Below are 25,735 nucleotides of genomic sequence, written 5' to 3' on the forward strand. Positions count from 1 at the left end.
TCAAGGGTGTTTATTGAACTTCACAAAAGGTTTGAAAAATGCCTATCTAATCCTAAATCTACAGATGGGAGCAGTACTCGTAATGTCTTGTCAAAATAAAAGGGCCTATACTAATAAACCTATTGCCAATCCCTACCTCTAAATACAAATAGTGTGGGAAATAATGTTACGGAAAAGAAAGAAGGGTTCTCAAAATGATGAGATGTTCAGGCTGTTGTCCTCCCTTCCCACGTTTTCAGCATTAGACAAGGCGGTGCAATCAAGCTTAACACAGTCTCTGGCTTCTCTAGCACAAGGGTACAGTTCAATCATTAGCATCAAAGCCTTCCGTGCCCAAGTCTCTTTTCCCTTTCAAAGTATCTTCATTCAGAGGGCATGATGCGACAAACAATAAGTTCTCTCACTGTTTCAGATTATCACAAATACTCAAGTTCTTAGGCGACTCTCTATTCACCTCGGATACCCCTCAGCCGGATTCAGATTCTTTCACCACAATGTTCGTACGTTATTTATGCATCTAACTCCTCGTAGGGTATTCTTTCTCGGGTGACAAATGGGTAACCCCGGGTCCTCCTCAGTCTGACTCGGATCCCCCTTGGTCAGGCTCAGATTCCTTTTAACTCAATGTTCATAATTTTACACAAATTTGCTTTAACCAAAAGCTTTTAGCTGATCTCCCTCTGCCGGGCTCGGACCAACCTTCTATACGATTTCATCAACTATCGAAGACTTTCAAATGTGCACAGGGTTTTGCTTGAACCATTGCAGGGCCACTTCGATTTTACAATTCTTTATCACGCTTCACATTTGCCACCTTCCAGCTGGACACCTAACCGAGACTTTCGAATGTGTATCGTATCTTGGCTTCACAGTTCAATCACTCATACGCTGATTGATTGTGTTCGCTTCGCTTGCCACAAACGCCTCATATACTGTTCTCTTCAGTTTTCATTATGCAATGTTGCTGCTTGCAACCTTGGCTTCAAAACAGACTGGTCTGGTATCAGTCTCCCCAACTCACCGGCTGTGCTGACTTCACTGGCGCTGCTTTGTTGTAGGAGCCAAGGACAGTGCCACAGTGGCACATGATTCTCCCAGCCTTGATTATCGACGCGGGAGAGCCCCGGGTACCTTCTACACACAATGCAGCGTTATTCAGCCTCGATTCCTGGTCTTGCGTTTCCTGTTCTCAAAGGCTCCTGAAAGTAACAGCCTTTCATTGAAAAGATCAAGGGCACTTCCCTTCTTGCAATCCTCTTTGGTTTTGTCGTCTTGAGCCTTGTATGAAACTGGCATCTTGTACCCGCTGCTTTCTCATGTGCTTTGCCTTGCTCATCGAGTTCTTTCGTGCTCTGACTGTTATCCGTGTGTGGAGGTTTGATAGAAATCAGGTGTGTGTAATGGTCGGGGATTGCCTGACCCTACCTGACCATTGTATTGGGACAGGTCAGGTATATGGTTCGGGTGTTAGTCCATTTTCTCTCACAGTGATTTGTTTGTGGGAAAGTGTTTGTGTTGGAAAAGGGATGGGGGGGGTGGTTGAGTTCCTTATCCTACTTGGTAGAATGGGGTAAAGGTGTTACAGGGACGGGGATACTGTGTCTCGCCATCCGCTGTCCCACTTCCTCTCCCAAGGACCTCTCACCCTGGCGATCCTGCCACACTGGTCCTCCCCCAGCAACTAGATCCAAAAGCGATGGCCGTGTCCTGGCCACCTGGACGACTCTGTCCTTACTAAGAAGACAGCTCACATCCAAGCCTGCGTCCCTGCGGCATCTAACAACTCGGCCGAACTCTTTAAAATCTGCAAGGAGCTGCCCAATCCTGCTGCAGTCTCTACCTCTCCTGTCCCCTTCCAGACCTTCTGCACGGCCTTGGCTTCACATTTCACCTCTAAAACCCAGGACATCCTGTCCACCCTCTTGTCCTCTCTTCCTTCTCCCTCTTTCTCCTCTACCTCTGGCCTCCCTGCGGCCACCTCTCCTCCTCCCTTCTCTGCCTTTCCTCTATTCACCCCTGACAAGGTTTCTAGACAAGTCCGATCTATGAAAGTCTCGACAAAACAGGTTCTTCCCTGTTCATCCAAAACCATCAAGGACCGCATTGACACCCTTGCTCCAGCCTTGGCTGACTTTTGCAATCACTCTTTCGCCACTGGAACGTTCCCTTTCCCCCTAAAGCCCTCTCTTGTGCACCCTCTTCTTAAGAAACCCTCAGCCGACCCCTCCTGTCCGGCTAACTATCGCCTGATCTCCATTACTCCTTTCCTGGGCAAACTCTTGGAAAAGCTGTCCAACACCCAGCTTAATCTTCACACTGAATCTGTTGGTTGTCTCCACGACCATCAGTCTTGCTCCAAAGCAGCCAGAAGCATGGCAACTGCTCTTGTGAACATTCATGAAGACCTGCTCTCTAACCTCAATGCCAATCACCCGTCTGTCCTCATCTTACTAGATGTCTCTTCTGCTTTTTACACGATCAACAATGCCATCCTACTCAACCGGCTCCATGATAACCTGGGTATCACTGATCAGGCTCTAGCCTGGCTGACCTCTTTCCTCTCTGACCGACCCTCCCACATCCAACTTGGGTCCTTCCTCTCCTCTACCTCACTCTCTACCTGTGGTGTTCCCTAGGGGTCTACCCTTTCTCCCTGGCTGTTCAACCAATACCTGGCATCTCTCGCCCACTGCATTGCTGCTCTCTGCTCCAACTTTCAGTGCTATGCAGATGTCACACAGCTTGCTTTACGGCTCCCCTCAGCCACCTCCTCTCTCTCTCTCTCTCTCTCTCTCTCTCTCTCTCTCTCTCTCTCTCTCTCTCTCTCTCTCTCTCTCTCTCTCTCTCTCTCTCTCTCTCTCTCTCTCATCCCATCCCAGATTGTCTGTCTGCAATCCAAGAGTGGTGTGCCGCTAATGATCTCTGCCTTAATGCCAGTAAAACGGAGATCCTCCTCTTCGGTACACCTGCAACTTCCTTTCCTGTCACTCTCTGGCCATCCACTCTGGGCTCTGGGTCATCTTCGACTCCACACTCTCCTTCTCTCCTCACATCTCTGACGTCTCTAAGAAGTCAAACTACCAGCTACACCTCCTCAGAGGTATTCTGCCTTTCCTCACCTTCCCCCAGAAACTCACTGGGGGTCATTACGAGTTGGGTGGTAAAGGGTTAACGGCGCCGGTAAAGATGCCAGGGCCGTCAACCTCTTACCGCCCTATTACGAGGCCTGCTCACGGGACCGGCTAAGGCTGCCTGGTTTTACCAGGCGCCCTTAGCGGGTCTCGCGAGCAGACCAGGGTGTTAACAACGGGTCCGTTATTAACAGGCCCGTTGTTATCACCATTCCCATTGAGCCCTATGGGGGCTTGAATGAGAATGGGGATGTACCGGCTCCAGGTTCCTTGAATGAGGAATTACCAGGCCCTCCAAGGTTGGAATGGACCGGTAATTCCTCATTTAAGGAACCCGGTACCCGGTAAGGGGGTAGCCATGCCGCTAGGCTACCTCCTAACTCGTAATGACCCTCACTGTCTCCAGAGCTCTGGTTATCTCTAGGCTGGATTACTGCAACAGCCTCTTTTCTGCTTGCCTCTACTCTTCGTCCTCTAAAACTCATCCAGAACAGATCTGTGAGACTTTTCCTTGGCCTCAAGCCCAGGGATCATATCTCTCCAGCCCTGAAATCTCTCCATTGGCTCCCAGTGGCAGCAAGGATCAAGTTCAAGACCCTCTGCATTATCCACAAGGCCTTCTGGGGCCTGGGATTGCAATACCTCCAACTCTCTTCGGAAATATCGTCCAACTCGAGCTCTTCGCTCCTCCACCTCCAACTCCTTGAGGGTCAGTCGCTTCGCTAAGCAACGAGTTGGGGGCAGATCTCTTTCTACGTCTGGCGCCTCCCTCTGGAACAGCCTCCCTGCCTCTCTGAAACTTGTGCAAAACCATCTCCGGTTCCGGAAGCACCTTAAGACCTTTCTCTTTGCTTCTGCCTTCTCTCTTCTTATCCCCTGCTGATCTCTTGTCTGATACTGCACTGGCCACCTGGTTACCCTCTGAACTCGGGCTCAGTTCCCTGCCCGTCCAGTTGCACTCCTGAACTGCCTCCTGGCATCCCCTGCACTTGTGGTCTGTATCTGCAACCCTACAGTCCCCTCACCTGCACTTATTGACACCAGTTGTCTTTAACACTCACACTTTCCACCTGTTGGCTGACTACTTGTTTTGTGATCCTGTGTCTGGCACTTGCCCACCCTGACCCCCGCAACGCCTCAGATTACCCTCTCCCCTGCACTTGCGCAATCTCAATGTCACTAGGCCTAGTAAGATTGTTGTTTTTGTCCTCCCTCTGTTTCCCCTCCCTTGCCTTGTCATGGATTGAAACAATTGTGTATAGGCACGTTATAAATGCCATATCATATCATAGATCCCTGGGGACTAGCAGGTGAAACACGTTTAGGTTTCTCACAGTACCCACTGGAACCCAAGACTTTCTTCTTCTTGCAACCTCTTCCCACCTTGGACCAAGGACCTACACTAGCGCATGGCCTCTCGGGCAGTTCAGTTTCCGGATTTGTAGCTGCAAAAGATCCTGCCTGGTTGCTCAGCTTCCTTGATCGTGGTGATCATCCAGGGCCAGTTTTCATCAGTGAAGTGAAGAGCTGTGGGAAACCCCCACATATATGGAACATCTTCTCCCGGAGCCAGTCTGTGAAAGGTCTGAGAGCCTTGCGCTTCACAAGGGTGACACCCTCCAGGTCCTGGTAGAGGGGGGCGAAAGTGGTGCCACAGAAACTAATCTCACAAAGATGTCTATCACCGGCCAGGATCCTTTCCTTAAGCTTATAGAAATGCACTTGTGTGAGAACATCGGGGACTAAGCCCTGATGCAGCGGACCAGATGGACCGACCCAGTATGTCCCGTCGCGCTCGATCACCTCCTCCGGTGCGGCTTCAAGAATCTGGTGGTAGAGGTTGACGACATAGTCCTGCAAATTACCAGCCAGGACCTCGGCCGGCACATGTCTGATGCGTATATTGTTACGGCGGGAGTGGTTCTCGGAGTCCTCATGCTTGGCCTCTTCCAAGACCATCTCATACACTTGTTCACACAGGATGGTTTCTACATCTCCTACACAGCGCTCAGTCTCGTTGAGGCGTTTCCCACTCAAGATTTTGCCAGACATCTCTGCCATGCTAGATAGAATTTGCCATGTAATCTCCGTCATCCATTGTTGCAAGCCATATCTCCTGGCTCACTGAGGGCCCGTTGTTGCTTGGAGCCTATTATCATGCACTTGAGAAACTGTGACAAGTTCCTTTTTTCCAAAGCTTTCTGAGTTCTGGCTTTAACCATGGTGGACAAAGGATATGTGAGGCTAGGTCTTTAGAGTACAGATGAGGCTTCAAAACCAAAAAGGGAGCATGCTGGGCCTCCTGGACAAATGTTGGGTTGGGGGAGCTTTGTTCAAGGTGCAGGTGTTACCGCTGATCCCCAGAGCCAGGGCACTGCATCCAATTCCTAGCAGGCACGTTCAGGTGGTGGCTCGCCACCCTTCACACAGTATCAGGCCCAAGCTCCAGCGTGGCCTCCAGCCCACCCACAGCATCAGTGGGTCTCGAGGGCGTTCTCCCTCCAAGCGTGGCAGGCCTTCAAGTACGCCTTCTAGATCAAGCAAACCAATGCGTCGGAAAGCCAGGCAAGCCCAAATAGCCGGAGCAAGCCCTAGGAGAGGAGCCGACCGCACTCTAGTGAAATGCAAACCGGTTAACTCTGCTGGTTTGGGATCCGGGCAGCAGGTCCCAGGCATCGGCATTGCTGCAGAGAGGAGGAAAGCCAGACCCTCTGGGGTCAGGTCATCGGCAATCTGTCCCAAAACCTCCAGCACGGATGGAGCAGAACTGGTGAAGCGTATCCCGCCGAGGGCTTCCAGCCAATAGCGCCCCCAGGCTGCAGCGGGGGTCAACGGGAGGCCCTGGATCAGGCCGCCAACAGGCCTCCAGGTCTCATGTTTGGAGTCACCAGCCTCTGCCTTTCCAAGGTGTCTTGACTATAGAAACTCCGTCCTGGGCCACTTTAAGGGCTCCCCCATCAAAGGCTTCGATGAGAGCAGCATTAGCTGGTATTACTGATGGAATAGAGGTGCCTTGAGCTCGATCACAGCCAGGGCCCACTCTACTACGTAACCAAAACAGGACCTTTATTTCCGAGTACCTCTTTAGTTTCAGGCCTCTGTGGTCTGTTGACATTTGTGATAAGGTTTCTACAGTCGCTAATAAGCTTTCGTTGATTGGAGGGCAGAGATCTCCGGCATTTTAGATGTTTTAGTACGAACATACTTTTCATAAGGAAAGGCAGTCAATCGATCTGTGGAATCCTCAAGATTTCTAAGTGTATGAGGGAATGAGCTTACCCGCAAGCGATGAATCAACAGGTGCTGCCAACAAAGGAGGTGGAGGCTGGACAGATCAATAATGAATGATGTTTACCGTTTTCATATCCTACAGTAGTAAAGCTGTTCATTTCAATCAGACCAGTTTGACATGCTGTGTCCAACATATCCGCATGTGTACGAGAGATACACAAGTCACTTTGGCATGCTTTATCTATACTATCAAAGATTGAATCAGTTTGACATGGTATATCAACCCTATCTAATGGTAGTTGAGATACAATATCATCAAATGATTCCACCCCTAAGCGTAAATCCATGCTGCTCTTGAACTGGGTAAGCTAAAAAAATTATCTACTCTTTACTTAGGTTAAACCCTTTGTTTCAGAAGCCAAGTACACCACCATAGTTTGTGTATTGATTATGCCACATATTGACTAATGTAGTGCGCTATTGGCTGGTGCAGGAAAGGGCTGTATTCAAAGACTCCAAATCCTACAAAATTATGCAGTGCTCATCATAAACAGTGTTTCTAGGAGAGAACACATCACAGAGCATCGTAAAAACATGCACTGGATTTCTGTACGCACTGAGTTATCTTAAAGACTCAATAAGGGTCACTTGTCCCAAGAGAGTAACAAGATCCAGTGACAGTTTGGTCATTCCTAAGAGCAAGTGAGTGAAGGGTCTGGGAAGGTACTTCCAGGCACAGGCGGCACGTCTATGGAATAATCTTCCAAAAGATCTCTCCGTAGATAGGAACCACATATCCTTTAGGAAACAGCTGAAAACAGTCCTTTTTGAACAATCAAGTTTTGACTTCTTGGTGATCTATCCCTCTGTCTTCTTCTTGATTTATCCCTGTGTCTTCTTGCGCCCTGATGCCTGCGGGTTGCTGGTGCATTATAAATACATGAATAAATAAATAATAAGTTGCCTACTCCTGACACCAATTTGGTCACTCTCCGACCCCTTAATTTCCAGATCAGAATGTATAAGAGCCTCTGATGGTCTGGTGTGTAGACCAATGAAGCTCGTTTCCTGATTGTTTCTTTTCTTCCCATTTTTTCTGCTCTAGATGGTGACTTTCTTCAGATGCAGTTGACTTGAAGGCGGTTCATGTTTGTATGGGTAGCCAGTAAAGTTTAATGTGTGGACATTCTGTGATCATAATTGCAGAGAATTTTTATGAGCATGGAGGATGCTTCTTATATGTGCTAGGGTCATAGTGAATAGGTCAGTAAGCAGGCCCTTTCCTCCATCCAGGTGTTATTGGACTAAGACCTGCATGATGGATCTTAGGAAGGGTAGGAAGGGTATGGTTTTCTTCAGGATTTTTGGTACCCTGCTGTGAATGTTATTCACTTTGTGTTCTGAAGAAAAGGGGACGGCCTACAGGGAATCACAAAGACTTGAGTGTCAACTATGCAACGGAGACATAATTTCATCAGTATCCAGCGGGGGCTTCTTGAGTGGGGGAAGATTTGTCCTGGTGGTGAGGTAGGTGTTTTAGTAAGGCATAACATTGTTGACTGGTATAGGATTCCTTGGGGAGTGTCTTGGCCGGTAAGATTTCATATGAGCACGATGTCCCTTTGAGGGATGGCAGGATCTTTGTCAGGTTTTCCATAGTGCTTCAAGGGTATGTCTTTGTTTAGCATGGTGGGATGCATGGGGCTTTGTCTGTATTGGCATTATCATCAGTGATTTTGCGTGTCTTTTTGATCTAAACAATGGAGAATTTGTTGATGGTGGTGGATCTCTCAATGAAATCTTTGCTCATCCCCTGGCAAGGGCTTAGAAAAGGGGATGTGGTTGAAGTACTGTTTGACTGTCAAGTTTAGTTTAGTTTAGTTTATTATTTGTATAGCGCCGCCTGGCCCTAGGGCATCCAGGCGCTTGCGATGAATACAACAAGAATAATACAACAGAAATGTACAAACCGATTACATATTTACAAATTTACAGTCTTGGTGCATGCTAGTAAGGTAGGGCTAGGCAGTTTACGTTTCTTTGGATAGAAGCCAAATTTTGGTGTTGTGTCTAAATCTGTGAAAGGAAGGTTCTGATCTCAGCTCGAGTGGAAGTGAATTCCAAAGTTTGGAGGCAAGCACGGGGAAGCTGGAGCCACCTGCTTTTTGGAGCTTAAATCTTGGGATATTTAAGCAATGTGTTTGAGCTGATCTGGTAGGGCGCGCTGGGGTGTGGTGATTGAGATTGTCGGATAGGTATCTGGGTGCTTGGTTAGCTAGGCATTTGTGTGTGAGTGAGATGGTTTTATATTCAATTCTTTGTGGTATGGATAGCCAATGGCAGGTGCGTCTGGCGTCCGAAATGTGTTCATGTTTGGGTATGTTCAGGGCTGCTCGCAAGGCGTTGTTTTGTATGACTTGTAGTTTGTTGATGTTTTTCTGACTGGTTCCCAAGTATAACGCATTGCAGTAGTCAACTTTGGAAAGGACTAGCACTCTGGCTAAGGTGATGCAGTTGGATGGTGAGAGGTAAGGTCTGCTGGCATTGATGAGTTTACAGGTGTAAGCAGTGGCTGATGATATGGAATTGATCTGTCTTGTCAGTGTGAGGGAGGAGTCGAGGTAGATTCCTAGGGTTTTGACGCTGTTAGAGACGATGATGTTATTGCCGTCTATAGTGAATGCTTGATAGAGTTTGTCGAGTTTATTAAGTCTGGGTTGGGAACCTAGGAGAAGAAGTTCGGTCTTGTCGTCATTGAGGCATAGGCCATGCTTGGCCATCCATTCTTGGATAATGGAATAAATGTTGTTGAGAGCAGTGAGGTCGGTGGAGTAGTCGCCTGTTAAAGGGATCAGTATTTGGGTGTCATCTGCGTAGTTGGTGTAGATGACACCCAAGCGGTCCAATATGTCAAAGAGGGGTTTCGTGAACACATTATATAGAGTGGGGGAGACGCAGGAGCCCTGGGGGACACCGCAAGTGACTGGGGCTGGGATGGCAGAGGCTGTGGGTGCGTAGACTCTCATGGATCTGTTGTTAAGGAAGGAATGGATCCATGCGTTGGCGTTATCTGAAAATTTGGCTGCTGAGGATAGATGTTTGCAGAGGATGTCGTGGTTGACCAGGTCGAAGGCGGCCGATAAGTCAAGAAGGAGAAGGATGGCTAGTTTACCATTGTCTTTAATGTTGTCCATCTGTATCTTAAGGTCAATCAGGGCGGTCTCAGTGCCGTGTTTGGGGCGGAATCCTGATTGTCTGAGTCCTAGTAAGTTATTTTTCTCAAGGTCAAGATAGGAAGCTTTGCTTTTGTTGGTTCAGTTACTGCATTCGCTTAGTTGGAGGCTTTTGCTGTGGTGATCATTTGTCAATGCAAAGTCTGGAATTCTTTAAGTAGGGTGAGGTCAGATGGGGTTTAGGAGTTGTGGCAGGTTTTCCCTTGCTTCAGGATTACTCTTTTGCTAATGTTGATCTTATGGGTGTACCAGGGAATATGGTTTGTTATTTTTCTGGAGCACGTGTGTTTGACTTCATGGTGTTGAGTGTTTCTATTAGGTTGTTGCAGTCTTTGTTGAGAGATCCTGACCGGGTGCTGCTGAGACTGATATCTTCTGTAAGTGTTTCTAAAGGGATTTCTTTGAAGGATAGAGATTGCTGCTTGATAGGCCCGGGTCTGATTGTTTGGGGTGATGTGGAGAAGGGAATGACTAGGTGGTCTGCTTAGTCAAGAGATCTAGGTATTTGTGTACTCAGTTAAGTGTGTCCAGTAGCTTGATGAGTACCTGCTTCATGGTCTAGGTGGCAGTGTTAAGTCCCACAGGAAGATGTTGTTGCCATGTGTGGGATACATGGTGTTGACAAGGTTGGTGAAGTCATGATAGCCTCTGTTGCAGAGAAGAGGACGTGGGAGGTGTGCTTCAAAGGAACTTCAGTTCAGTCTGGTGCAGGGCCAGGATGCTTTGTAGATGGTGGATAGTCTTCTGCTGGCCCTGTTGAGCCTGTCTGAATTTGATTCTGCAGCCCAGTAATGGGCAACCTGTAGTCTTCCAGATATTTTGTCCTACAACTCTCAGCAGTTCCAAACGCATAGTCTGTGGTAAGGTATCCTGGGAGTCGTAGGCCAAAACATCCGGAGTGCAGGAGATAGCCCACTACTGCTGTGGCTGTTGGAAGTAAGAACTATAACAATGAGGGTAGCAGTTAGTGTCAGACAGGTTTCAGTCACAAAGGGCATTCATGTTGTGGCTGTTGATTGATGATCATCAGCTTTCGTTATTTGTGCAGTGCTTGCATTGTATGGTGTTAATGATGCGCTTTGGAATGAGTAAGGGACATGGTATACAGGTTACCTGAAATGCTAGGTGTACGCATCCTGGTATTTTCCTGTGCTTAACAGGACCAAATAGGAATTGCCTTGAACTTCGTCTGTCCAAGAGACACAGAGGGAGGTAAAAGATATCATGGTAAAAGAGGCAGTGATTGATGGTGAGAAGGGCCAATGGACTATCTCCATTGTCATACTCCATCTTCCCATGTGTTGCTTTACTGCCCCTGAAGTCCTTTCCTCATCTCCTACTCTTCCTTCCTGACATACCCAGAGTATCCACTTTGCCACACTGCAATCGGAATGTATTCCACACCTTCGTTATTACCATTGGATGTGAAACACTGCTCATTCTCCTGTTTGATTTATGTTCCCCAGAATCCAGGACATTGCTATCCTCTTCAACGTCATCACACTCTTCCTCATGTTCTTCAACACGTTCGTCTTCCAGGCAGGTCTGGTCAGTGTCCTCTTCCACAAGTTCAAAGGTACAATCCTCCTGTCGGCTGTATACCTGGGACTGAGCATCGCATTCCATGTCTGGGTGATGGTAAGAACATATATTGTACGCCGATGTACTCATTAGTCTGTTTAGGCCCCTATGTTTCTGGGTACTGTGTCGGGAATTAGTTGGAATGGCACAGTTTTGTGAAAAGTGTGATCGGACACGGTACAGCTCACTCAGTGTGCATACAAATAAGTCTGTGATGAGTATGTCCCGGTGTTGATTGGAACAGAGCATGTCTTCATGTATAACTATGTATAACTAGGCACAGTATAGCTTTGTGTTTGAGGGGTGTGATCATGTGTGCTATTAGGCTATGATTTAGTGTGTGATTAGGCAGGATACAGATCAGTGTATGATTATAACTGAGTGTTTGCTCTGCATTGTTTTGCTTCCAGGTCCAACGTGTTGGCCCTGAGCTATCCTCCCAGCCCGAGGCTTACATCTATTAATGGTAGCCACTGGTTTGAGAGTCCTGAACTTGTATCTAAACCAAGTTGTGTAAGAGGAAACCTGTTTTTACTTCAACTCTCCAATGAATGAGATGCATTTGAACTCTTAAAACTATCTGGTCATGCTCATTTCATCCCATACAAATTTGGAACCTTAGGGTGGTGTGTGTCAATTTTGCACCAAATTAGTTTGGTTCGTTTGAGATTCAACTAATTGCCAATGAATTCTATGGTGGGAAAATGGATTGTAATAGAGACTATGGACCAATGCTGTGTGTTCTGTATGCATGGAATGTACACTATTATTCTGATGCTCATGAGTAGAGGCATTTATGAATTTAGACCAGCTCCTTTCATTGCGTTTTATTGCAGGATATATTAACTTGGCCATTGCACACACGCGCTTTCTGTTAGAAAAAGACATCTTCAAGCACTAACATTTTTTTATGTAATATTTGATATTCAGATATATTATACTTTTGATGTCATGGTTGCATTCTTCTTTTAAGATATGCAATGCAATTACAATTTTTGTTTGATGCTATGTATGTTTTATGATTTCCTTTACCGTCACAATAAACTTGATGTAACTTGACTGTATTCAGTGAAAGTGGACTGGAGGACTTGTTCTAAGGACAGCTTTGTCTCCCTGTATGGGTGCATGCCAATAAAGCCTAAACTTGCAACATCTCATGCCCGATTTAATAGCCAGTAAGGGGTCCTCTTTCCAAAACAGGATTGTAATTTCCCTTTATGCATAAGCTCAAAGGCAGCTCTGTCAATTTGGAAAATAGCACATTCAGTTCCCATGAAAGAGCTAAAAATCTTACTTCGGGAGCTTCCAAGAATTTATGGATGCACACATTTAAGAAATAAGGCTTGAGAAGTAAGCATCCTGTTTGCCATAATGTGCAAACTGGCTTCCATTTGATACCTAGATGCCAGTGACCAAGCCCCTTTTGATTTCTAAAGAATGGTAAATGTGAATTGAAGGCTCCCTGGCCTAATATTTCCTTGCAATTCTGTGGTATATGCTGGTGGCCATGTCACAGCAACTCTCTAGCTAGGCTCTTCATGTGAAGGAGAGTCGGTTTTACTGAAACGTGCAATGCTACCTTTGTCCCTTGACAAAAGATCTGGTCTGTAAGGAAGATTGAAGTGCAGTTCAGTGGATCGATATAGAAGGCCTTGAAACTAGATCTGCGTGTCAAAAAGTGGCCCCATTGGTGTTTTGTCACAGGCGTACTAGTTTCTGACTTATGTTATTGGAGGAGAAAGTGTACGTTATTGTATTGGACCTCCTTTTCAAATGCTATGCCCAGAGAATCTGAATTTGGAAGTGTGGAAATTATTGAATTTTTGTGTGGACTCCCGTCTTTTGTACAGAACAGGTCTATTTGTGGAGAAAACCACAAAAAAAGATTTAGCTGGCCATTTCTCATCTCAGTTCACAATTATCTTGTTGCTTGCCTAGACATTGTGCTTTTGTTTTTTGCATTCTTGGTAGCTGGTTCAATATTTCAACATTTTGTGTTGCAACGCCTACTTCAAAATTATTATTTATTATTTGTAAAAGTTCCAATTAATGCTAAAGAGGTGAAGAAGATAGAGCAAAAGAGGAGTCGTCAACCGAAAATGGGAGAGGACATCAACCAAGGTCAGGCCAGAAAGCAGAGAGAAGTCTAGCCAGGAGCAAATAAGTGGGTCTTAAGAGCTTTTTTAAAACAAGGGGTGGAAGGAATCCAGCGGAGGGAGAGGCAAGCTGTTCCAGAGAGATGGGGCCACAATATCAAACATGGAATTGCCAGTATGCTCCAACTTGACTTGAAGCGACCGGTGTCAGTCGTTGGAGCGAAAACCTCTCCTTAGAATAGACTGTTTGAGACTAGCGAGATAAACAAGGCCAAAGCTTGGAGACATGTGTGTCAAGGTTAGAATCTTGAGTTTAACATGGGCCTGGACTGTGAGCCAGTGTAGAGACTGCCTGGCAGGAGTAACGTGGTCCCAGCGAGCAAGATTATAAACGATACGAACCGAGCTATATGAAAAGAGGGCTTCTTGAAAAGGTTTGGGATCAAGGCACTCCTTATTTCTTCCAAGGAAGAGCTATATAAGTTGCTCTGTGTTGGGAAATTGATGTGATGCAAGGACCCCAACCTTTGAGCCACCAGATTTTGCTATTGGCATAACACTTTAGTAGACATGTGTTTCTTACTGTATCTTGAAAATGAAGAGGCTCCAAAGATTACCCTTTCATTAACTTCTGCTGTTTTGGCCATCAAATTACTTTCTCTAATGCAGTTTATAAAATTTCGATTTTTGTCTAGCCACTTTCAAAAGGTTTGTTTGCATCAGTCCTGTAGGCACTCATGTAGCAGGCTGATAATATGTTGATGAGGTATCGGATGAATGCAGGAGGACCTGAGACTTTCTAGTAGGGCCATGATCCTGACCAAAAGGTCTGTCCCTTGCTGAAAGTTCAGGAGCCTCTTCTGCAATTTATCTCCCCCATCTGTAAATGGGTATAAGTTCAGAGATAACATTTTTCCTCATCCTTGTATAGTAAACGCAAGTGTAAAATATTTTGATGATTTGCCCCAACTCAGAGGAGCGTAGAGAATTAAGGAAATCCGTTGTGGCCTGGAAGGCTTTTGTGGTGTCCATTGTTAACAGCCTACTGACCATTCTGTCATAAAAATGAGCGCACACATGAAAGTTGTTCGGACCTTAGGTCTGCACCTATCACTGTTATGTACATTCTGCAAACTCCAGTTGCAGACTTCAAACCTAAGAGTAGAACCTTTGAACTAGAAATTAATTTTACCTTCTTGTAAAAGAATAGAATAACCAGGTTACTCACCGTAGTGACCACCTTACTCCTAGTCCATAGTCCCCTTTCCTCCATACTTATGGGACATCTCTCCGTCCTGTGGGACGGGACCGGAGCACTTTGTAAAAAGCATCCAAACATTTTTGTCAAAAATGTGTCCTTCCTCTCTTTCTTGCGCATGGCCTGGCACGCGGCCGTAACCCCGCCCACCTTGGCTCCGCATCACCCATCAGTCCTTTTCTATCGCCAGGTCAGAGACATATTAGCAATAACAGAGGAACCTTATTAGAGGGGACGGCGGGCGGGCATATGGAGGAAAGGGGATTATGGACTAGGAGTAAGGTGGTACTTGAGGTCCACCATGGCCATCGGTTCAAAAGGATTATGGCACAACACCGTCAGGACTACATTTAGATCCCACCGCGGGTGCGGACTACGAGTTGGAGGGTAGAGGCTTGTCAAGCCTGCAAAATGCCTCTTAACCACTGGATTACTCGGAGAGTAAGAACATTGGTCCGTAGAAAGATAAGCGGAGACCGCTGAAAGGTAAGTTCTGCATGACAGAACGTGAACACCCGACTCTGCTAGGAAGGATATGAGGGACAGCACCGTGTCAATCGTAGCCCCCCCTTGGGTCCAACTGTTTTTCCAAACACCAATGACAGAACCTGAGCCATTTACTTCTGTATTGGGATCTAGTCGAGGGTTTCCTGGCTGCCTGGATAATACGCATGTTATCCGCAGACAAGTTAAGATGTTCTAAAGACTTGAACTCAGGAACCATGCCGCCAAGCTGAGCAATTGTGGGGAGGGGTGCCACACCTGCTGTTCCCCCTGATAAAGAAGATCGGGGGTTACTGGTAACCTGATCGGCGGATACACCGACAGGTGTCGAAGTTCTGAGAACCAAAACCTGGCTGGCCACCACGGGGCTATGAGTAGAAGGGAACAGTTCACCGAGTTCTTCAGCTTCCAAATTGCTCGATGGACTAGAGGCAGAGGCGGGAAGGCTTAAGCTCTCATGTTGCGCCATGGAATCTCGAGCGCATCCCCCAGAGAGGAGGCTCCCAGCCCCCCTCTGGAGGCATACTGAGGAAGCTTCTTGTTTACCGCCGTAGCGAAGAGGTCCACCTCCGGTGGGCCCCAACGCAAGAAAATCCATGAGAGAACCTCCACCTTCAACTCCCACTCGTAGCTGACCACTGTCTGCCGGCTGAGGGCATCCGTTGTGACATTCAGCTGGCCCAGGATGTGCACTGCAAGCAGCCAAACACCATGAAGCACAGCCCACTCCCAAATCTGGATGGACATGTCCACGAGAGGGGGAGACTTGGTTCCCCCTTGCTTGTTGATGTAATACCTCGACACCACATTGTCCGTGCGTATGCGGACCACCTTGTTGGCTATGACTGGTCTGAACGCCCTGAACGCTAGGAAGATCGCCAGAAGCTCTAAATGATTTATGTGGAGGAGCTTGTCCTGAGGCGACCAGAGATCCGAGATCTGAAGAGGATCTAACGTCGCACCCCACTCCAGGAGGGAGGAGTCCGTCCTGATCGTCACCGTAGGGGCTGGGTCCTGAAACCCCGCACCCACCGACAGGTTGCTGACAGATGAACACCATTCCAGATCCACTCTCATGGAAGCCAGAATCATTATCGGCTTGGAATCCGGGTCCTCAGCCTGATAGCCAAGAACTCTGAAGAGCCATCTGGGTCCACCTCATTTTGAGACGAGCAAGAGGAAGAGCCAACACGCACGAGGCCATGAGGCCCAGAAGCCTCTGGAACCACCAGGCCGACATTCTCTCCGACTGCGCAAACATCTGACACGTGGCTAACAGATACGCCATCCTGTCCCCGGTCAGGTACACTCTACAGTCGATCGTGTTCCAGCAAAAACCCAGGAAAATCAAGTCTTGCGAGACAGTCATGGAAGATTTCCGCCAGTTCACTAACAGCCCAAGATGGAACAGGAGCTGAAGGAGAGACTGAAGATTGCCCGCTGCTTTCAAACGGACAAGAGCTGCGGAAGAGCCAGTCGTCCAAATGCGGATACACATGGATACCCTGCAGACGAAGATAGGCCGCAATCACCGACATCATCTTCGTGAAGACACGCGGCGCCGAGCTGAGGCCAAAAGGAAGCACTCGAAACTGGAAGTGCTCCTCTTCCAAAGAGAAACAGAGATAATCTCCTGTGTGGATTCCAAATCAGAATATGCATGTACGCATCCTGAAGATCCACCACACTGAGCCAATTGCCCATCTGCAAGGAGGACCGTATCTGACTGGGCGTGATCATCTTGAATTTCTCTTGGGGTAGGAAAAGATTAAACTGGGAAAGGTCTAGGATGGTGCGCAGGCCAGCCTGGTTGGGTTTTGGCACCGTAAACTGCCGGGAGTGGAAGCCCTCCCCTCGTCCCCGAGGGGAACGGGTTCCACAGCTCTGAGGTCCAGAAGTTTCTGAACCTCGGCTTTGAGGGAGGGTGAGCCCGAGAGCTGAAAAGGAGGGTTAAAGGGTGGGGTAGAGGGTAGGGGGTAAGCGGAAGCCCGTCCGAGCGACTGTCAAGAACCATCTGTCTTCAGTGATGGTCTGCCACGCCTCCCAATGAGACGCAATGCGTCCTCCCACCGGGGTCTCGTGCGAGCGCGGAGAACCCTTATCTTGTAGGTTTTTCGGTGGTGTTGCCACCTGAACCTGAGGAGGAGGCTGAGGAGCGGGAGAAAAACCAAGCCCGTTGTTGCCTATGGCGGTTATTCCCCGAAGGGGTATCCACTCTGCGAAATTTCCGGTCAAGGAAGCCCCTAAAGCCAGAGGAGGGTCGGCTTTTCGACAACGGTCTCTGGGTTTTGAAAGGGGTCTTAACAAGGACCGACAAGGACTTAGCTGTCTGGGTGCTATCCTTCGTCTTGGTGAGCTCTACATCTGTTGTAGAATGAAAGAGCTCCTTACCATCGAACGGAAGGTCCAGCACCTTGTACTGCACTTCTTTTGAGAATTTAGTGACATGCAGCCATGCCTGCCGTGAGGTATCAACGCCCAGCATAAGGCCCCGAGCCGAGGTTTCTACGTGATGAGCCGCAGCCTTCAGGAGATCCTGGGCCAAGACCATGGCGTCGGATAATCCCGCCTTAAAGTCCTCCAGCTTCTCAACCGAGATGAACTCCTCAAACTCCGACAGACCTTTCCACATCCACATATTAGCCCCCGCTAACACCAGTTCGGCATTGGCCTGCCTGAGCTGCAAGGTCGAGTTGGCGAAGATTTTTCTCCCAAGGGAGTCAAGGAGCTTATCCTCCTTTCACAGAACCTGAGTAGCCGTCGTGGAAGAGGATGCTGCAGGCCTGGACTGCAAAGTGGCCGCAGCCACCACTGTGGAGGAGGAGGGCGGACAAGCCGACAGGGCCACCTCTTCCGAAGAATGCAGCCTGTATCGCGCGTCAATTTTTTTTATTGACGAAAAGTCCAGAGTGTGGCTTTTCCCAGACCCTGCGGACCTCGGCCAGAACGTCCTTCTGCAAGAACAGGCCGGTACGCTCCAAGGGAAACAGGGTGAACACCCCAGAAAGCATGCCCTCCTGCGGAGCGGGTGCCTCGGGCACCGGAACATCTAAGAAGCACATCACGTCCAGTACCCGGTCATGAAAAGCTCTAATAGAGCGGGGCAGGTCCTCGTTGTCCTGATGGCCTTGCACGTCATCCGACAGGTCAGGATCCTGCTGAGCCGTGTCGGGCGCTGCCTTGTCCACAGGGGACAATGGGGGCAAAGGCGGGATAGTCTGGGAAGGCACCGTAGGCAAGGGAGGCGCCGGCGGAACCACCGGAGGAACGTGGGCGTGGGCGGACATATCTCCCTAAAAAGCCCTTTGAAATATTCAAGTACGCATGAGCGTTTGAAATTTACCGAAAAAGGCGTCCTCCGGGGACTGCTTTGGAACCTGAGATGGCCTCTCATGAGAAGGATAATTCCAGGGACGTAACGGGGAAGGGTGCCACACCGGCCCTTCCACCGACGTATGCACATAAATCAAAGGTGCTGACCCCGCAGGCAATAAAACATTGTGCGGAAGGGGCATCCGGGCGTTCCTGTCATGATGCCTACACCCGGGGACCCAGACCAAGTCCAGCAACCCCGGAAGCAGGCATCAAGTTATCCCAAGCAAGCCCAACAACCCCTGCTAGGGGCTATTTGGGTGCAGTCCTGGCGCCTATGGCGCCAGGCTCATATGGAGAGTCAGTCATGGCGCCATAGGTGCCAGGCTCATAGATTAAAACTGATGCAGACCATGCTGCAAACTTACCTGATGCAGACCATGCTGCAAGAGCTCCAAGCCAAAACAGGCTTGGAGGGGACTACTTTACCTAGGGACTATTTTTTTACTTGGGTGGGGCTGGGGAGGAATACTTAACTGGGAATATTTTGGGGGCTTTTTAAACCACGCCCGAAGAGCAGCACACGCTTCGCGTTATTCTGCATCCAGCAGCGTAATGCTCACAGTGCCTGCAAGTCTGCATCCAGTCTTCTGCCACGCCCGCCACGAGTTTGGAGCTCCTAGAAAAAGGGAGAAAGAAGGAGAAAAGCTTCCACTGCATCTTTGCCGAACCCCGGCCCCTAAGGGGAAACAAAAGGACAGCAAGGTGAAACAAAGGGACTAACAAGGGGAACCCTCCTCTCCACAATAGACTTACCTGATTTTACCGCCGGAGGTATTATTCCCCGAGACTTCATACTTTCTCTCAGCGCCTGAATAAGGGAGAAAGCAACAGGTTACATATTGACATTATTTTATCGAACTGTGTTGGATAATACAAATCCTTACCAGAATATTACCGGTTGCCACGAGGAACTCTTCACTAGGGTCAAGCTGCAACCTGCAAGGAATCGGACAAGAATGAAAGTCAGGCATTTGAACTCTTACGAACTACATACTTACGGCATCTTGCTGGGAATCTCGGAGTCAATATTGTTCTGGAACTCACCAATTCCTTCGAGCCAGTGAAGCAACTGGTTATCTACGCGCCCCTGCACTCCATGCAGGATGGAGAGCTCATCTTTTCAAACCATCAGAAGAATATTCCTACGGGCCAAGCAAACAAAGTTAGGTGGGCCAGTCCCGTCTGTCATCTCGGCCATTGGTGGAAACCGCAGCTGTCCAGTTCAGATCAACGCCTCTGTGGGAGCCAGATGAGCGTAACAGTTCCAATCATAAACTGGCCAATAAGAATGCGCACAAGGAACCCTATGTTCACCCACGGAACCAAGCCCTACACCTGAGGCCGATGACGTTGTTGTAGGGGTAGCACCCAAAATGGGCACCGCGGTCGTGGCGGGAACGCGTGCCATTTTGTCATCGCCTGAGGGGAACTGCGGCACGTGAGGAAGTGAGGCAGGGGTCCCTGTCGATGGATCATGGATCTTAACTTTAGCCTTAACATAAGGAACCTCAGCAGAGCCGGTACTATGAGGCCTGGAATGTTTCTGCGACATACCAACCGCCAAATTAGCCTTCCCAGGAAGGACCTTGGCACTGCCGGTAAAAGAAGAACTTTCCTTCTTTGCCCCCTCAACAGATCAGGTGTCGCCGCAAGAGCGAGAACGGTGAGAAGCAACCTTCACCGATAAGGCCTTTTCAGGCCTCTCAGAACTGTTGGTAGCTTTAGCCTCTGTACGAGGGACCTCGGACCCAGGTCCGGTAACAGCCTTATCCGCGCGGGCCTCGAACATCCGCTCGGTGACACCAAGCCCAACCAAGGCCTCGGGGTGCACCCCGGTCTTATTCTTGAGGGAAGCCGAAAGAGAGGCCTCAGAGCGAGCTCCGGTACCCCACGACTCAGTAGAACTGGGTCTACAAACAGCCCCCACAGGAGGGGCCTCGGAGCGTGCTCCGGTATCCACAGGCCCCTTACGGAGACCCTCGGAGAAAACTTTGGTACAATTATTAGGCCCAACGGGCACCTCAGGGCAATCCCCGGTGACAGAGCGATCAACGCTCCTCCCGGCCTGAGAGGAACCTGGAAAGGTATCCCCCGGCCGGGGTGCTCTGAAAAGTAAAGAACTTACCGGGCGTTTCTTCTTTTCGTCGATTAACGCCGGAAAATGCGAAGGAGGAGTTTGTCGGAACACCTCCTCCCACTGCTCCAACTGACGTTGAAGTGCCCGGACCGAAAGGGAGTCGCAGTAAAAACAGGAGTCCCAACGGTGATCCGGACCCGAACACTCTAAACAAAGAGGATGGGGATCCGCCCTCGCGAAGCGTCGGTGACACGATGAACAATCTGGAAAGTCTAGTTTGAACGACATAGACAGACTAGTACACGATCGCTAGCGAGAGCCAGAGAGGAAAAAAAGGAAGAAAATCTTCCGAGGATGCAAGTGCGTCCAGTCCCAAACTAGCAGAGAAAAGGACTGATGGGCGATGCGCGGGGCGGAGCCAAGGTGGGCGGGGTTACGGCCGTGTGCTGGGCCCCGCGCAAGAAAGAGAGGAAGGACACATTTTTGAAATAAAAAATGTGGATGCTTTTTACGAAGTGTTCCGGTCCCATCCCACAGGACGGAGAGATGTCCCATAAGTATGGAGGAAAGGGGACGGGACGTAGGAGTATGATGTATCTGTGTTATGCACTTATTACATGGAGGTAGGTGTCATTTGGGTCCTGCAATCACTACTAATCTTTTGATGTCTTCTTGTTTTTTCTCCCTTTTTCCATTTTTCCAAGCAGCCCCAGCCTAATTTCCTTCACAGTTGGTGGGCAGGTGCAAGTGGATCTTGGTCATGTGACCCAAGCCCCAACCACCTGCTTAGTCCTGCTCCTTCCTTTCCTTAACTCTTAGATCAAGGCTGTCTCGGCCGGGCAAATGAAGAAAAGGGCAATTCCTGTTTAAACCTGTTTAGACCACAATGACCCAGGACTCTAATTGTTGTCTAGTACTTGTCTTAAGTCTGTCCAGCATTGTTCCCAGCATCTGCCTTACTTACCCCTGTTCAATACCCAGTCATTATGTCACTCAAACTCTCCTCATTGTACAAGGCTCATTGCTTACTGCTGAACTGCAATATTACTTCTGTATGCTTTTTTTTAATTAAAAAAGCTTTTGTTTCATGTATGTATGCAAATAACTAAATATTATCCACTCCCAGAACCCATGCTCCTCTAACATCAGCTAAGCTCCCTTCAATGTGTTTCAACATTACTCCCAACAGGCCATTCCTACTATCCCCACTGATCGTCAACCATGCTGCTCACCAGCAATATCATGGACACTGCATTGAAACAACCTCATCTGCGTCACCATAGACCCCCATCAGCGCACCATCCTCCACCATTACACGAAAACCGATGCCCGCTAATGTCCACTTAGTAAGGAACCATGCAGCATATGTCGCCGACCACATCACCAGACATGAATTGGATACCATCTTCCTTATTGAGACCTCGATGACATCCCCCTCCAACCACATCCTAGATGTCCTCATCTCAAGTCTACGGAATTCTTGGTAGACACCTGAGCTCTGGTAAGACCCAGGACGTTGGTAGAGGAGGCATCATGGCCATGCACCTAACTCGATATCGCCACTGTTGGCTCTTCCGAAAACCTTTCCTATCACTTTCTGCTCTCCCAGGGGTACACAGTCCCTTTTCACTCATGTACAAATAACTCAAGCCCAACGCCTCCTTCATCGAAGACTTCAGACTTGGTTACCACCATGTCTCCCAAGCATGCCAACAACATATTCTGCAGCGACTTCAACATCCCTGGCAAACCAGAAACCAAGACCAATCAAGGAAGAACTCCAATGCCAACTCAACACTCTCAGCCTCACAATTCAACAAACGAACCCTCAAAAAACAAGAAAAGACTTGACAAAAATCCTGCCGCGCATCTGACCTCGCCCTTCTCAAGGAACTCTGTGCTATATGCAGACGATTGATTACCCCTGCCAAGGCCAATTGCTACCAAAGCACCATAGCGAAGGCCAACAATGAAAGCAGAGCCCTGTTGAGAGCCATCAAGCAAAACATCAGCCCTCTTCCCGACACATCCATACCAGACTCCATAAAAAAATCCAGCGGCATCAACATTTTATCAACAAGATCATAATGATCCGCCACAACTGACAGCGCAGTACACATACCATCTCGCAAACCCACAACTTCCTGGACTACTTTCAAGACACTCACTGTGGAAGACCTCCCTGCCACCCTAGCATCCCTCAATGCCACATTGTATGTGAACGACAACCTCCATGACTTGTTTCAAGACCCTTCCAACTGAAGCACTCCTCCCTTACCTGACAAACACCAACCGCTGCCTAACTCACGGCACCTTTCCCTCGACCGTCCAGACCGGACAAATCCTCACGCTTCTCAAGGATCCAACACTGGACCCTGACCATCTCAGCAACTACCGCCACAGCACCCATCTTTCCATCCTAGGTGAGATCCTTGAAAAAGCTGTAGCCATGCAACTCCTCCAACACATCAAAGCTAACCACCTTCTTTGAGCCTACCCTTCTGGCTTCAGACCCAAATGCAGCACTGAAACGGCTACCATCCAGGTGATTCACGACTCACAGCTCAAGCCCTGCCTCACATTGATCCAGTTGTGGATGGCAAATGCTTAACTGAAGCTGAACCCCTCCAAGACTGAATTTCTACTGCTGACCAACAACACTGAACACCATGACATCCAGACCTGGCTCTCTGCTATGGCCAGCTGCGGCAAGTGCCTTTGGTTTGACATCAACCTACACCTCTTCTTCAAACATCACACAGCAAGGAACCGCAGATCAGGGAGAGGATTTCAAACAATGTTAGCAGATTATGAGAAGTTGCCCCGCCTGGGACAAAGCCAGCTTGTTCTTCAAGGATCATGTTAGGCACTAGGGGGACTAGGACTTTGGCAAGGATCTTGCTTGCAATACTCCATATTGATAATGGTTTGTAAGATTTTACATCCGTGGGGCCGCTATTGGCTTTAAGTAGTGCCACAATGCAGGCTTCATCTGTGGACTGCGGTAGCTGCCCCCTTTTTAGTGCAGGTAGGTAAACTGTAAGCAGAATGGGGGCCAGGATATCTATAAACTCCTTATATAATTCACTAGTTAGTCCTTAGGTCTTGGGCCTTACCAGAGCTCAGATCAATTATGTCCTCAATAATTTTCATAGTACTAAGGGGCAGATTAAGACTCATGATGTTCAGGACTCAAATTAACTCCACCCTAGGTATTTTACTGTGTCCGATTCAGACATGCAGGACTTGGAGGAGCAAAGGGCAGAGTAATAACAGAGTAATAATGTATTTATTTCAACAGGGTCCACAACACACTTTGACTTACATTTCTTGCTTGAACATCCAGGCCAGCATGTGACCTGGGCTATCTGATCCTGTGTAGCTCTGATCCTGCCAACGACTACTGGAACCCCCACCCGCAAACTCGAAACCTTCCTCACCAGCATGACCTACTTTCTCTTCTTTCACCCCCCATTTGCCAGGCCGATTTCGGCAACCTTCTAGCACTTAGCCAACCCTCGGGCTCGCCTGGAGACCCTTGTCCAACCCCCTTCTAAAAAAGATCCTCTCATCCACCTGTGCTGGCAGCGTAGACCGCTCCATTGTTAATAACTCGCTCGCATCAGGCATTTCCTGAGGCCTTCAAAACCTCTCATGTAAAACCGCTTCTAAAAATAAAAAAAGCCTCAACACACTCTCTCCATCAAACTACCACCCAATCTCCATTACCCGCTTCAATGCCAAACTTATTGACTGTGCGGCATACAAGCAACTTGGCCTTTTTACAGAAGCAAATAGCCTCCTCGACCCAGCCCAATCAGGGTTCTGACACCTCTGTGGAATGGAATCTTCCCTGGTCTACGTCTGGGACGACCTAAAAAGAACTGCCAACTCAGATGTGTGTGCTGCACTCATCCTCCTGGATCTATCCGCAGCCTTTGACACATTTGACCATACAATACTGAGGAACAGGCTCCTCGCTCTAGGCATCAAAGAGTCCACCCTTAATTGGATCACCTCTTTCATCTCCATTCGCTCACAAATCGTTCTCCTTCCCCCTTTCTCCTCTGACCCCCGCTCAGTCACAAAAGGGGTGCCGCAAGGATCCTCCCTTTCACCAGTCCTTTTCAACCTCTACCTAAGCCCACTGCCAGCCGTCACCCGCTCTCACAACCTTACCTGATCAAAACTAGGTAGACGATACGCAGATCATTTAAATAATCCCTAAAATCCAATTCTCCCCTCCTCCCGACCTCGCCTCTTGTTTCTTATAGATCAACCGTTGGATGACTAACAACCAACTAATCCTCAACCCGGGCAAATCAGAGATCTTAATATGCGGCAAAACTGCTCTGAACTCCCAACCATTACCAGGGTTGTCTGCCCTTGGAGCCCCACCGGCCCCCTATACCTCGGTCAAAAATCTTGGATGCACCATGGACGCGGACCTATCCCTCTCCAAGCACATCAACTCTGTGTCCAAAACCTGCCACTACCTAGGCATCCTAAAAAATTATCTTTCCTTACCTCTTGCTATCAAAGAGTCTCTGCAATACTGCCCATTATCTCCCGCCTGGACTACGCCAACTCCCTCTAGCTCGGCGTCCCTGCACACCAGCTCAGTAAACTTCATATCCAAAACGCAGCAGCTAGACTGCTCCTTGCCCTCTCGCCAAGAGCACACATCACCCCCGCACTCAGAATTTTGCACTAGCTCCCAGTTAGCCTAAGAGCAACCTTCAAAGCCATGTGCATTACACACTGAGCCCTCCATAATACGGGAACCAAGTTCCATCAGTACAAAACCATCCACTACCAGCCCCCTAGAAATCTCAGCTTGGGCTCTGCTCTCTTCCTGGCTATTCCACTGCACCATTCCACCAGAGTTGGCGGCTCGGCTTTCTCTATCCTAGCTCCCACCATCTGGAACACTCTGCCTCTATACAACCGCTGCACCGAAAACTACCTCTCCTTCAAAAAAGTCATAAAAACATGGCTATTTCCAGCATTATCATGAACATCTTCTAAAAGCCTTCAAATCCAGAGTATATGAACACTCTCACCAGGCGGTGACTGCTGCGTTTGTGGCGGCACCAACCTCCAAATGCCTGACTGTGTTCACGGCAGCCCAGATCTCATACACTATCACACACCTATCATGGCCCTACCTTCCCTCAAGCGCTACCAGCCGAATCACAAAACTCGTATATGTAATGTTGCATGGCTAAAAAATGACTGCACAAGGCATG

General features: G+C 48.5%; 1 protein-coding gene across 5 annotated transcripts in view; it reads left to right on the plus strand.

Annotated features, from left to right (window-relative positions):
• TMEM138 (transmembrane protein 138) overlaps positions 1-25,735 on the plus strand; it is a 390,769-nt gene that overhangs the window by 186,386 nt on the left and 178,648 nt on the right. For all 5 annotated transcript variants that reach the window (XM_069623866.1, XM_069623867.1, XM_069623868.1 and 2 more), the window contains one exon: positions 11,062-11,233. In XM_069623866.1, the coding sequence (XP_069479967.1) occupies positions 11,062-11,233 (172 nt within the window). The remainder of the gene's footprint in view (positions 1-11,061; positions 11,234-25,735) is intronic.

Source organism: Ambystoma mexicanum, chromosome 11 (genome assembly GCF_040938575.1).
Source record: "Ambystoma mexicanum isolate Mex_15411 chromosome 11, UKY_AmexF1_1, whole genome shotgun sequence".
Taxonomy (NCBI): Eukaryota; Metazoa; Chordata; class Amphibia; order Caudata; family Ambystomatidae; genus Ambystoma; species Ambystoma mexicanum.